We start from the raw sequence: 14,741 nt of genomic DNA on the forward strand, positions 1-14,741 counted from the left end.
TAAAGACGACTCAAAAAGCATGCCAACATCCTGCTGAGCCAACAACAACCAGCATTAAAATAAGTAATAAACAAAGTGTAGCTTTATCACAAAGAGTTATGTACTAAAAACTAAACCACTCACGTCCTGAAAAAGCTACTCACCAGCAACTACTCTGCACAGACACAGCAATCACCAATGATAACCCACTAAAAAGAAAAAGAAAAAAGAAAATTATACATATGACAACACAAATATCATTGTGCTCAAATCTAAGGACAATTTCACACACAATACTGCATTTAGTACACCACCTACAAACATGTCATTCATGCATGTCAACAATACTCCTTTGTAGTAAATTGCTTTTACTTACCTAAAACATGGAACTATGCAAACTGCAGGACAACTACTTGTAGTGCTTTCCTCTTATTTAGTCTCTAAGCACTAACATAACACAACAGAAATGCACTTCTGAGGTCAAAGAAGACTTTTATTGTTATTTTATTCTTCCCCAACCACAATGTTTATGAATGAATGACGAATTAGTAGCTTTCAAGTCCGCGTTAATCAAACAAAATATATCAGTTTGCAATATACACAGCAGGTTATATTTATAAAATATTGAATGCAAAGCAAAACAAATACTTCACCGTGTAGGAACTATTTACAGCTACATCTTTCTAAGGTCTGCAAGCTGAGACCCCTGTCAGCCGCGAGAAAGAGTGTCATCTACCCACACGGGATGCTGGCAACTGGCGCCAAGCTCCAGCACGAGGTCCGGCAGATTCGAATCTGACTCTCTGCAGCCTGTTACATTCGTTACAAAGGTGTGCCCCCTCCTCTCAGACCTGGGAAACTGAGCAAGCCCTTTGGAGACTGGCCAGGTCTCCAAGACTACTCCTGTTCCCAAGCTCAAGGGAAGAGAAACAACGCCCATGTACTCTCTCTTATCAGGTCTAGTCTACTGTGAGAGCAAAACATCTTGGTTCTCTGGTGCAAAAACACAGCTTGGAAAAATACAGAACTCCACGTTAAAGGCAATGGGCAGCTAACCTAAATATCAAATGCAATGTCATGTTAAAGGCAATAGGCAGCTAACCTAAATATCAAATGCAATGTCTAGTGTCATGTCAAAGCCAATAGGCATCTAAGCTGAATACAAAATACAATGTCTAATATCATGTCAAAGCCAAAAGGCAGCGGAGCTGAATACAAAGTGTAATGTATAATATCATGTCAAAGCCAATAGGCAGCGGAGCTGAATATCATGTCAAAGCCAATAGGCAGTTAAGCTGAATACAAAGTGTAATATATGATATCATGTCAAAGCCAATAGGCAGAATATCTAATAGCATGTCAAAGTCAATAGGCAGCTAAATTGAATACATCATGTCAAAGTCAATAGGCATGCAATGTCAAAGCCAATAGGCGGCTAGACTGGATACAGCATGTCAAAGCCAATAGGCAGAATACAGAATGTAATGGCTAATGCAATGTCAAAGCCCATAGGCGGCTCAACTGAATACAGAAAGTAATGGCTAATGCCATGTCAAAGCCAATAGGCACAATACAGAATGTAATGGCTAATGCAATGTCAAAGCCCATAGGCGGCTCAACTGAATACAGAAAGTAATGGCTAATGCCATGTCAAAGCCAATAGGCACAATACAGAATGTAATGACTAATGCAATGTCAAAGCCCATAGGCGGCTAAACTGAACAAAACATACCATGTGCTACTGGTGAACATTGAGCAACTAATATGCGCAGTGGTGAAACACAAAGTCATTGGTCAAAACAAAACTCCATCAAATAGCAGGACATTCCGCCCTTTGACCAATGAATTTTTGTTTCACATATCTCTTGTGTCAAACCAAAAACAAAAAACATCAGCACAAAAAAAACATTATCAGCAAATCAAATTTCAATGATCAAAGCAATCCCTGTAAAGCAATAGAAGTGAATTAACACATTGATCTCATAACCTTTCACATCAGATACATCTACATAGAAAAGACTGGGCAATTTTTTTTTTTTTTTTTTTCTGAATGAGTCTCTAATTCAACAGTGTTAGCAATTTGATGTGGCATGAGTTCTGCTCATGTAAAGGTGCACGGTCCACCTGAAAGGTTTTCTGGAAGGTAAGCAAAAGTCAGAGTTCCATACGAGAGGGGAAAAAAAAAAAACACAGCAAACAAGTTGAACTTGAACTGAAGGCGCAGTTTGCGCAAAATGGATCCATGGTGCTGGCACTTTACTCAGCCAGGTTCAGGTTGGGGATTCGGTCCCTTCCCCGACCCCACACGCACACACCGGAAGGGGGACCACACAGCACACTCAGGGACAGTGGCGAAACGTGGTAGGATCTGCAAAAGAAACAAGTATGACTTTTCTTGCAAATAACATTTTTCATTTAAACTGCACCCTTCCTCTTTCTTTCCCTGTTTTATAATCAGCAGGACGTTTTTGAGGCCCTTTGTTATATTTTCTGCAGGTTCTGGAGGATCACTTGGGGCTTCAGCCCACACATCAGCACTGAGGTTTTTATCTGCTGCGCCACAGCTCCCCTTTTCTTGCACTGTCAGAAGGGCTGGGGCAGACTCCTTCTTTACCAAACCTCCATTCACTGCATTTTTGTCAAGTTGGGCCATTCTGTCTCCAATTTGTATGAATGAATCAGATTCTTTTCTAGGTATCAGCATAATTTCGATTTTTCCTTGGTAATTTGCAGCAATCACTCTCCCTAAAACCTGATCAATTTGCCATTTCTGTTCTGGTAACTTTCCTCTCCCCAACTGCTCTGTGACTGCTTGCATGACAGATTGCTGTTGTGCGTGCTGCACAGTTTTTATCAAATCTAGGGGAATGTGCATCTCTCTCATCTCTGCCCACCTGTAAGTGGCTTTTTCACATTTCTGGTGCACCCACATAGCCATCCCCACTAAGGCAGAATTCTGGGTGAACACTTCTCTCTCTGCATTTTTCTCATTAACATCTGCAAGGTAATTGAACCAGTTAGGTGCTAAAACATTATCAAAGAACCAAAAATCAGCATAAAAATGACACATCTCACGTAGCTCTTGCTTTAAAATCTGACACACATTATACAACTCCATTCCTTCTCCTGTGCCAGAAAACAACATTTCAGTCAATGAATCATTAGTAAAACAAACATGCTTTTTATCTTCAGTAGACACGAATTCAAATGGTGCACACAATTTCATTGGTAATTCTTTTATCTGTGGTACTCTAGCCCTGTCTTGCAAGTACCAGATCCATTGTATGATTCTAGCTAGGGGCACTATTTTCTTCCCTTGTTCATGATTTAAATGTACATAAGTATTTCCTTCTTGCACTGCGCAGAAACCTAAAGTCTGCATTATTTCATTTGCCAAATCACAAGCGCGCAGCTGCATATTATTTTTCACAGTGACCATGTACAAAAGTGTTAGGATTTCTCTCAAATGAGGGCTATTCTTTTTCCAAAAATCAAACAAGCTAATGAAACTCGGGGTGTCTTGCTCTAAAATCCTTCGTTTTACTTGTGCATTTTGCAACGGTAACTCGTCGTCCGTGTTATCAGTTAAGGAATGCACTTTGGCTGCCAAAAACCCTGGCTCACACGGAAACTCAGTGCAGCTCGGACCTGTCTTAACCCCCTCATTACTGGAATGGGACAAGAAAGATTCTTCATTTTTATAACTTTCAGCATAATTTTGAATTATCGTATCCTGGCTAATTTGCTCACGTAAATTCCTATTTTCATGTTCCAACTTCCTACATTTCTCCTGCATTTCTCTGTAAGCAGATAAAGGTATCCAGACCTTTCTGTCATCATTACTTCCAAAACACACGTTTTCTACATATATACAACAGGAATTATTTCTCAAAACATTATCAGGCCTTTTAGCTACACATGCATTTTCTTCTGTAATTCCCCAAACAGAAAACAATTCACAGTTTTTCTTAGCACCATCAGGCAGTTCATCAACACATGTATTCTCAGACATGGTCTGCCGTGCTACTGTGATTCTCCAAACAGAAAACAATTTCTGTAATTCTCCAAACAACAAAAAACAATTACACTTTTAAAGTGTGCACTTAGAAATCTACTAACTCGTCAAACCCCTTTAATCACTTCTTAATGACCGACCCCACGACTCCAGGTACCAATTGTAGTGCTTTCCTCTTATTTAGTCTCTAAGCACTAACATAACACAACAGAAATGCACTTCTGAGGTCAAAGAAGACTTTTATTGTTATTTTATTCTTCCCCAACCACAATGTTTATGAATGAATGACGAATTAGTAGCTTTCAAGTCCGCGTTAATCAAACAAAATATATCAGTTTGCAATATACACAGCAGGTTATATTTATAAAATATTGAATGCAAAGCAAAACAAATACTTCACCGTGTAGGAACTATTTACAGCTACATCTTTCTAAGGTCTGCAAGCTGAGACCCCTGTCAGCCGCGAGAAAGAGTGTCATCTACCCACACGGGATGCTGGCAACTGGCGCCAAGCTCCAGCACGAGGTCCGGCAGATTCGAATCTGACTCTCTGCAGCCTGTTACATTCGTTACAAAGGTGTGCCCCCTCCTCTCAGACCTGGGAAACTGAGCAAGCCCTTTGGAGACTGGCCAGGTCTCCAAGACTACTCCTGTTCCCAAGCTCAAGGGAAGAGAAACAACGCCCATGTACTCTCTCTTATCAGGTCTAGTCTACTGTGAGAGCAAAACATCTTGGTTCTCTGGTGCAAAAACACAGCTTGGAAAAATACAGAACTCCACGTTAAAGGCAATGGGCAGCTAACCTAAATATCAAATGCAATGTCATGTTAAAGGCAATAGGCAGCTAACCTAAATATCAAATGCAATGTCTAGTGTCATGTCAAAGCCAATAGGCATCTAAGCTGAATACAAAATACAATGTCTAATATCATGTCAAAGCCAAAAGGCAGCGGAGCTGAATACAAAGTGTAATGTATAATATCATGTCAAAGCCAATAGGCAGCGGAGCTGAATATCATGTCAAAGCCAATAGGCAGTTAAGCTGAATACAAAGTGTAATATATGATATCATGTCAAAGCCAATAGGCAGAATATCTAATAGCATGTCAAAGTCAATAGGCAGCTAAATTGAATACATCATGTCAAAGTCAATAGGCATGCAATGTCAAAGCCAATAGGCGGCTAGACTGGATACAGCATGTCAAAGCCAATAGGCAGAATACAGAATGTAATGGCTAATGCAATGTCAAAGCCCATAGGCGGCTCAACTGAATACAGAAAGTAATGGCTAATGCCATGTCAAAGCCAATAGGCACAATACAGAATGTAATGGCTAATGCAATGTCAAAGCCCATAGGCGGCTCAACTGAATACAGAAAGTAATGGCTAATGCCATGTCAAAGCCAATAGGCACAATACAGAATGTAATGACTAATGCAATGTCAAAGCCCATAGGCGGCTAAACTGAACAAAACATACCATGTGCTACTGGTGAACATTGAGCAACTAATATGCGCAGTGGTGAAACACAAAGTCATTGGTCAAAACAAAACTCCATCAAATAGCAGGACACTACTGCCAAAACCGCAAGGATCCACAGCAAAGGAAGCAAAAGCTTTGAACTAGAGCAAAAAGAAGAAATAAACTGTTATAATCACAAATACAAATACTTCACCAGTTGACAAACACCCCGCCACTAAGAACTTAGAAATTGTCCCTGGTGCCTAAGTGGCGGGGCAGATGGGCCTAAGAAAAATAGGCCGATGTGCCTCCAAGGGAGGCAGAAATGGCCAACAGCTCTGTATCCTGTTTGGGGGAGCGACCCTTGCCAAAAGGAGTGAAAGGGGGCGCCCCAGCACAAAAAAACTAAGGGGAGCAAAACAAAAAAAGTTCCCTCATTTCTTGGTGGCTTCTGCCACCTTGGGGGCAGATAGGCCTAAAAAAAATAGCCCGATCTGTCCCATGGGGAGCAGAAATGGGCATCAGTAATGTGCCCCCCTTTGGGAAGCGCATCTTTTGCCGATTCTTAAGCCACCATGTAAATGTCAAGAAATGGTAGCGCGCAATGAACAACAAAGTTAAAACACCATAAAACGAATCACGCATCTTGCCGATTCTTAAGCCCCCATGTAAATGTCAAGAAATGGTAGCGCGCAATGAATAACAAAGTTAAAACACCATAAAACGAATCACGCGTCTTGCCAATTCTTAAGCCACCATGCAACTGTCAAGAAATGGTAGCGTGCAATGAATAACAAGATTAAATTATCATGACACGAATCGCGCGTCTTGCCGATTCGCAGGTCACCCTGCTAATGTCACAAACACTCAAGCGCATATTTCACATGCGCAAAGTACTCTGTCAAATCATAAAAGAATTAGGCCCAAGAACATGAGAGTTCTCGATAACGGCGTCGGGAGGCCAGCCCAACCACCGTCTTACCGCCTAGAACAAGGATCTCCAAATGAAGAATGAAAGTCAGATGTCTGGAAGATCACATAGGCCACCGGGACAGGAGCTCAGGAAGTAGCTGCTGCTCTGCACCAGGACCTCTGAATAGTGAGCACTTGGAGCTGGGCTGGCTCCTTTTTATAGAGTCTTGGCCCAGCCAACAACCACACCCAGACATGTTGCAGGGAAAGTCTCTAGAAGGCCCTGGAAAGGGACCACACCCTAACACACTCTGAAAGCCTGCAGCAATACATTGCAAATGAACAGCATTTGTAAGCACATTCAAAATAAGTCTTCAGGATTGAACTATGCAATGCAAAAGGTTAAACAGCAACATATCAGCACAATGCATAAATTACGTTGTTTTGAGAGTGCTGGGTTTTTGCATTCTAGTCGCCAATAGAGCGCGCACTGCCCTGGTGTTGACACTTCCAGCATGTCCTCGGCAGCTTCTGATGACGTTGGCGTGCTGTGAGCGCACTGACGACATCAGATTGCCGGGGGGGGGTCGGGGTGCCATTGCATCCTTGACTGGGGGGTGTGGGCGGGATGCAGGATGAGCTGGTCTCGTCCAGAGCACACCGGAACCGTGTTCCTGGATGAGACCAGCTCGCCCCAGGCACCCTTGGGGTTAATTTACCAGACAATTTTCCTCTCACATTTTTGAGGAAAATTGCAAAGATGTAGCGTTTGCTGCACAATTTATTCTGATTCTGCAGCAAACCAAGGTATGCACAATGACTGGAATTTACAGGCTCACTTGTAATTGGGGCCTTGTTGAAACTAAGCATTAAGCAGCATGTTGTCATCCAGTTCTGCAATGTGCAAAAAAACTGAGGTGGCCAACCTGCATAATGTTTTAGGGCCTGGAACCAAACTTTATAGAGTGGTCACCATTTTGCATGAAGACAATTAAGCAGTGAGCACATAACAGATCTCTTGTCGATGCCCACTGGGCCTCGAGCTTCTTGAGTAGCAGACCAGGTAACAGGCAGGGGAAATGCAGCCATAGTGAGTCACAAACCTGACATAGTTTTCATGAGCATGTATATATAAAAACGTTTAATAAGCAAAAAGAAATTAAAACAATTCATGCAGCTTAGGAGGAACTGGAGATGTGAGTTTCTTAAAGTTTTAAAGTAAAATGCAGATGTTGGATATACCAAGCGGGCTGTTTTGGACAGAGTTTTTACTTTCAGACTTAGGGCCTGATTTAGAGTTTAGCACGCAGGTTACTCTGTCACAAACGTGACAGATATCGCCCACCATATTATCATTCTCATTGGATATAATGGTGATCATAAAACTGGATATCCGTCACCTTTGTGATGGACTAATCCTAACCATCAAACTCTAACTCGGATCCTAAGTCTCTGAAATGGAAGCCATAATCTTCCAGTGGGTCAAAGTCCAAGGCTGTGCCTGCAAGCGTCCCTCAAAGTCAAATATGTCATTGTCAAGATCCTGCTGAAGTTGCTGGTTTTGATGCCAAAAGCATGGAGCAGGACAAACCTGGATTTCTTAGCCACCAAGGTTGCTACGCAGATCAGATAGCGTTGCCACCTTGCCCTTATCCAAGGATTTACCTTTGGATTTAGTCACTTCTTTGGAAGTCAAAGCCCTCCAGCAGGGCTTGTTTGAAGGCAGGCAGGCCTCCACAAGGTCAGATACCTTCGATGTGAGGTCATGTGAACTAGTTTTCAGTGTAGCTAAATGTTTAGAGTGGTACAAAACTGGTTTTCAATGGCCGCTTGGGTTCAATGTCACTGGACAAGCCTCAACACCTTGCTCCAGTGGACAAAAATGCCTAAGTCACACTTTTTTCAAAGTACAGTAAATGTTGCTCATAGTCGGTTCTGCAGCTCATAGCTTCTCAGAGTGAGCAGTCTTCTAGGCGCTAGGACTCTCCAGATAGGTCTCCGCCATAGTCCAGTCCTCTTTTTGATCAGCTGGGCCATCTTGGAATTAAGTATTCTCCTGCTTTTTGTTTCAGTGAGCAGGCAAATAAAAGGCCATCTGCAATTTAAAAGTGGTAGTGCTAAAGCTGCCCTTTGTTATGCCAACAGTTTTAGATAGTTAATCCCTGCTATGTGGTCAGCAGCTAATACTCATCTGTTCTTCCTGGGCTCAGAGGCAGGCTATTGTCCTCTAACCCAAGGTCACTAAGGATATCTGTTTCAGCAATGGAGGGGCAAAGTGAAAAATCTGGCTTTAGGCCACGTTTGGCTAGGGCAGCCAAAAGTACATCTCTGCAAAGTTACTTTTCCATTTAATTTATCAAAAATCTGATTTCACCCTTAAATCACAATCATGTAAATTATGTAACAAATAACTTTGAAGCATTTGTCCAGCATTTTGTTATTTTTATTTGAAAATAAACATTCTGTCCCATCTAGGCCTGTTACGGTTAGCAAAACATACACAGTGAGCTAGCTTTTAGGCTGAATTTTAATGTGAGAGCACACTAACCCCGATATCTAATAGGCCCCTATTTTTATATATAACCTTCCTGCAGTATAGGCTTACAATGCAGATATGCTTTTCCTACATGGCGAAGGCAGTTTACTTGCCATGTGTTATTGCAGGGCATTTAAACTGCAGCCCAGCTAAAGCAGAGTGGTGCTTCCGTGCAGACATACTTTTGTCATAAATGTGGGTGATGTAAATATAGATTGCAGCCCACACATGACATGTAATCTTCTGTGAGATAGGTACATTTTAGGCACCATTTACAGTGGACCTAAGGGAAGCTGAATAGGCCAACTAAGGAGTTCAGTTCTATACACGTTTTGGGGAGGAGCAAAACCACTTTACTATTGTTTTGCAGTGGTAAAGCACGCAGAGTACTGTTGGGTAGCCATTTTGGTTATAGCTCCATGCACGTCATTTTAGTATACTAGGCCTGCCGCTTTGCACTCTAACCTAGATATATTTTATTCAGCTTCAGTTTATTATTCTTACAATAGCCACTTTTGCGGTCTTGCTTTAATTTACTCTATCTAGCTGTTTTTGTCCAGCCCAGTTCTCAAACAAGACATTCTGGCTCACTCTGTGCTTCTTTCAAGGCTGTAGTAAGATAGGTTGCTGATGAACCTGGTACAAGTTTTGTCTCTGACATTTGTAGAAAAACACACATCCTTACATAGGGACATTTTCTCAGAACATCAGTTGTTTTAAAAAACACGTCCCTGGTCCCTTACACTTTAGAGGGAGATTCCAGCCAGAGAACCACAAGTGTATGCTGATTGCCAAACGCTTTGCTGCGGCTGCTTGTGCAGACTTTAGGCCTTTGCTCAGGTATGCAGGATAATGTCTTCCCAGGGGAACCGGAAGGGCAGAATTAGAGCTTAACACACTGTGCTCTAGTAGAGCTTAGGTAGGAATTAATCTATTGACTCTAGTGAAAATATGGTAGTGTTATTTCTATGCTTTACTCTCCTTGTCACAATTTTAATCGTGTCATGCTGTATCGTCCTCATTACTGCAGTCCATGCTTTGCTATCTAAAATGCAGTTGCTTTATTAAAGCATTGTTGAAACCTATACTGCCTCTACTTCTCATTGTGTGTGTGAGACTAATGTAACTGAGAGAAACGGATGAGTCCTGAGTGACCACGGTTTCCCTGATAAATCAATCATGTCATGCGCTCGGCTGCCCAATCATCCCGCCCCTGGGTGGAGATGAGGCACTGCTAGTTAGCTGGAGCAAAACCCGGATTGGGGCGACAGGTGTCACCTGTAGTGGGTCAGACTCAGTCTCCCACACCGCAGGCGATTCTGCCACTCAAAATCCAGTAGTCTCATTAGAATAATGAGAGCCTGCGCGACATGGCACCACCAACGTTTGGTCAGGCTCTAATTTTCAGGTCCTCCTGAGTATCTCTGTCTCACTATACTGTACAAAGACACCCCAGTACTATATACGTCCGTGATATTGAGGATTTCCTCCTCAGCTAAATAGGGAACACCTATCTGATGCTGGAGGTTGTTCAAGCTTGAACCCTAAAAGGAAAATCCCCATTTGGTGTACTTATCTCTGAACAAAACTACCATCTAATATTGCAAATCCGCAGCAGGTAGCAATTGCAGTCAATATGAGACAACTGCTGACTGCACATTTATTGGCAAATGGCCTATCGGCCCAGGGGAGTCCAGTCACATTTGTGGTGGACGCACATGCAGCTTATGGAACAGAACTTTTTTATTCCTGGGTCACATTTCCAGCAGTTGATGGGAACCCAAACACATTTCATCACTATACATTTGCAAACAAACCTGGACAATACAGACCATACGCATATTTAGAAATACCTTTATCAAGAACATAATAATTGGCTGGATGGCGCCCCACCCCAGATGATTTTACAAGTTAGGTTAGGTCCTCTAAGTAATGATGGGCCTACCTGGCCTTTATTGGCCACTTATACCCTCACCCTGCAGTAGCAAACTTAGCAGTAGCTGAAGTCCGTCGCTTCTATACTGAGCTGATGGCAATATACAGATGTCTAGTACAATTTGTAATGCAAACATTGAATATAAACCCAGCACGTGCTGCTCCAGTGCAACCACACGCAATAACACCTGGCATTAATCCTGTGACTGTACATTCGATCATGAGTAAGGTACATGCCAAACAATAAGAAATTCCTTCTTGGTTAGCTCAAAAAATAAATGCACTGGAAGCAGTATTTCCCCATACAGGACCTCAGGATAAACATAGAATTCAACAATGTGCTTGCCATTTGGGATGGTCCCCGCAGTAGATAACTGTAATACCTGGGGCACGGTATTAGCCATGCTCTATACTACCGCACACGGTACACCGACACTTGCCAACTTACTGGAAGTGTTGAAACAAATTCAAGATGAATACTGGGCTGCCCCGGCCGCAGACTTGTGGATGCAATTAATGGGCAACTTTGCCACAGTTTCCTCAATTATTTTAAGTAATCTTAAAGGGGAAGCGGTCACACTAGCGGTGCACATGCGGCTCCGGGATGCTGCTCAACAGGTTCAAGAATGTGAGCTGCCAAAGATTATCGCAGAGACCAGTGCTTAATTTGTAAATAAAAACAGGGCAGTGCTCAAAACCCTGCTCTTAAACATGCCGCCTGCTGCAATTAAATGTGCGAACACAGAATACAGAGGCAGTGTAATCCCGAAGCCATCTCGGGCCTCTTCAATCGATTTAAAGCCACTCCCTGCCTCCTCAGCCCACTGCTGCAGCTTTCTGCTTTCTCCCACTGTGAAGCTTTTTCATATTTCTCTTCCTCTGTCTTTCCCAAATGGGTCTTTTGCTCGCTGTAAATGCTTGAGGCAGAACAATAAGAGCCGGCCCCCCAAAATAAGTGCCGGTGCTTAGCACCGGTTACAACAAGCACAAATTAAGCACTGGCAGAGACCTTTTCTAGCATTTGTCGAGACAGTCTAGAGGCCAGACCAACAAAACCACAATTTCAGGGCAAATCTAATAAAGAATTTTCCAAGCAAGCTCCTGCGGGTAACAAGAAACGCTGGAATAAAAAACAACAAACTCCTAAAAAAGAAAGGGGAGAATTTCAGCGTACAGAGACCCCACAGAATAGATATGATCTCTGAAATAGAGATAATATAAAAATGCCAGATAGATATCAATATACTGATACACGCCAATCTCGTTCCTTTCAGGACTCATCTGAAAAACGCAGTGAGAGAGGTGGGCGGTCAGAGCGAAGAACAGAGTATGTGAAACCGAGACAGGAATCACAACGCTCATCAGAGGTTTCTGTTAACAAGGAAGAGAAACCTCCCCAGCAAAAACCACAATTTAAAAAGAAAAAGGTGGCAGCATTGGCAGTTCGACATGCGGCTCAAGAAGAGGGTCCTCTTGAAAAACAGGAAATGGGCACTAGCGCTGCTAGACAGCACGGCAGGGGTCAAAATAGTTTGCCGGAGTCTTCTAGAGCATCTGGAGGTGAAAGCAACTATTGACTTTCTACAAGTAGAAACTGTGGACGTGCATGTCTCCACGCCTGATAGGGTGTATAAACTAACGCTGCAGTTAGAAGGAGACACTGAACGCACGATAGACGCAATCTTCTGGGATTGCGTAGTAAATAGATATGATATTTTGTGGCCTGAACAAGAATGGCCACCTGAATTTGTCTGTACCTGCCCTTATGGGGAAGATGTTATAAATCCTTCTTTCTCGCCCCTTGTTCCAGAGGAACTCGCAGAATCCTAAGCCATTGATTGGCACAGGCACCCGCGTTATATCGCAATCAGGTAGCATGGGACAAAGATTCCTCCTACCACGTAATTCCTATTAAATATCAACCCCAACCACAACCCCAGTGACAAAAAAACATGATGGTAAAGCACCCTTGAGAGAAATGTTCACATAACTGGAGTACCAGGGTGTAATTGAACCCTGCGTCTCCCCAATGAATAACCCGTTATTCCCAGTAGCTACCCGGACCATTCATACTGAATAGTCTTAGACTACAGACATTTAAATAGTCATACATGCACATACGCGATACAAAACTCACATAGCAGGTAGGTCGCTCCCCCTGCCGCTGCAGCTCCTCCAGCTCCTCCAGGTTCCTGAGACCCACTTCACAGTAAGTACCCTCCACCTCCCAGCCCCTCGCCCTGCCCGCGCTACTCACCCTCTCTCCCGCTCCTGCTTCTTTTCTTCTTTTCTTCTTCTCTGTTCTTCCTCCTCGCTCCTCTTCTGTAATCTTCTTCTGTACTCTTCTTTTCCCCGTCTTCTCTCTTCTTCTGTGTGCTTCTCTGCCTCTCCTGTCGCCTCTCTTCTTCTTCATCTTCCTCTGTGGTCTTCTGCCTGTCTTCTGCCTTCTGTTCTTCGTCTTCCGTATCTTCATCTGTGATCTTCTGCTCTTCTTTGATCTTCTGCTCTTCTGTGATCTTCTGGTCTCCTGTTCTTCTGTTCTAATGTTCTTCCGGTCTTCTGTTTTTCTGTCTTCTGTCTTCTTTCTTCTATCTTCTGTCTTCGGCTCTTCTGCCTCCTCCGTCTTCTTCTCCCCACGCCTGCCCTCCTGCTCCTGCCTCACCCCCTCCCTCACTCGCCTCCCCCTCTCTATCACCCCTTTCTACCCCGTTCGCTATCTACCTCCCTCACTCCTCCTATCTACCTATCTCTCTATCTCTCTATCTCACTATCTAACTCCCTCACTCTCCACCTCCTCCTATCTACCTATCTCTCTATCTATTTCTCTATCTATCTATTTTCTCTATCTATCTATTTCTCTATCTCTCCCCCCCTTCCCGCCACCCCCTCTATTACCTATCTTCCTATCCTCTCACTCTACCTCTCACCCTCACCCACCTCTACAACCCCCTCCCCTATCTTCACAACCCTACTCCTATCTCTCTCCCTAATCTCCTAAACCTCCTAACACTCACCCCCCTCCACCCTTAAACCCCCTCCCCCAGCTCTTCTCACTCTACCAGTCCCCCCCCTCCCTCGCGCTTTCCCGCCACGACCTCCTGCACGCCCCCGCCCCCAGCTCCCATTCGCCCCCAGCTGACCCCTCCCCCTCCTACCTCATATGGCGGCCGCTGTAGCGGGCACGCCGCTGGCGCGCCAGAGGCAAGCCCGTCTGCGCCCGTACGCGCCTGGCCCACGCCCAGCGCCACGACCCCTGGTCCCCAGCCCTCCCAAGCCCCGCTGATCCGCTACGACCCCACCACCCTCCACGCCCTCAACCCAGAGCGCTCCAACACCTGCTTCCAAGCTCACCCCAAACGCACCCATGGACCCTTCGCCTGCAACTCCTGCAAACGCATCTTCCACCACGCAACTACCACGACCACAAGCCCACGCGCCATCAACCACCTCAAGTGCATCCTGGTCAACGCTCGTTCCGTCCACAAGCACGCTGTTGAACTCTGGGACCTCCTGGACTCCACAGCCCCGGACGTCGCCTTCATCACGGAGACCTGGATGAACGCCTCCTCTGCTCCAGACATCGCCACCGCCATCCCCAAAGGCTACAAGATCTCCAGAAAAGACCGCACCAACCAAGTAGGAGGAGGTATCGCCATCGTCTTCAAAGACTCCATCAGCGTCACCACCTCCACCGAAGACACCCCTCTCGCCGCTGAACACCTGCATTTTCAGATTCGCACCGACCCCAGGACCACCCTCAGAGGATCCCTTGTCTACCGTCCTCCCGGACCGCGCGCCCCTTTCAGCGACGCCATCGCCGACTTCATCTCCCCGCACGCCCTCGCCTCGCCGGACTACATCCTCCTAGGCGACCTCAACTTCCATCTGGAACAAAACAACGAC

General features: G+C 44.4%; 1 protein-coding gene across 1 annotated transcript; it reads right to left on the bottom strand.

The window, feature by feature from the left end:
• Positions 1–451: 451 nt before the first annotated feature.
• Positions 452–5,556, bottom strand: LOC138249921 (uncharacterized). The gene is made up of 2 exons (XM_069204167.1): positions 2,874–5,556; positions 452–2,347 (listed from the first exon to the last, which is right to left on the bottom strand). The coding sequence occupies exons 1-2, from the start codon at positions 3,989–3,991 to the stop codon at positions 2,236–2,238; spliced, it is 1,230 nt and encodes a 409-aa protein (XP_069060268.1). The 5' UTR covers positions 3,992–5,556; the 3' UTR covers positions 452–2,235.
• Positions 5,557–14,741: the final 9,185 nt, after the last annotated feature.

Source organism: Pleurodeles waltl, chromosome 1_2 (genome assembly GCF_031143425.1).
Source record: "Pleurodeles waltl isolate 20211129_DDA chromosome 1_2, aPleWal1.hap1.20221129, whole genome shotgun sequence".
Classification (NCBI taxonomy): domain Eukaryota; kingdom Metazoa; phylum Chordata; class Amphibia; order Caudata; family Salamandridae; genus Pleurodeles; species Pleurodeles waltl.

Bases quoted from the DNA above. Each gene is read 5' to 3' on its own strand.
- LOC138249921 (XM_069204167.1), bottom strand. From the start codon at position 3,991: ATGTCTGAGAATACATGTGTTGATGAACTGCCTGATGGTGCTAAGAAA. The intron at 2,348-2,873 runs GTGGGCAGAGAT...TTTCTTTTGCAG, and splicing joins TGTGAAAAAGCCACTTACAG to ATCCTACCACGTTTCGCCAC.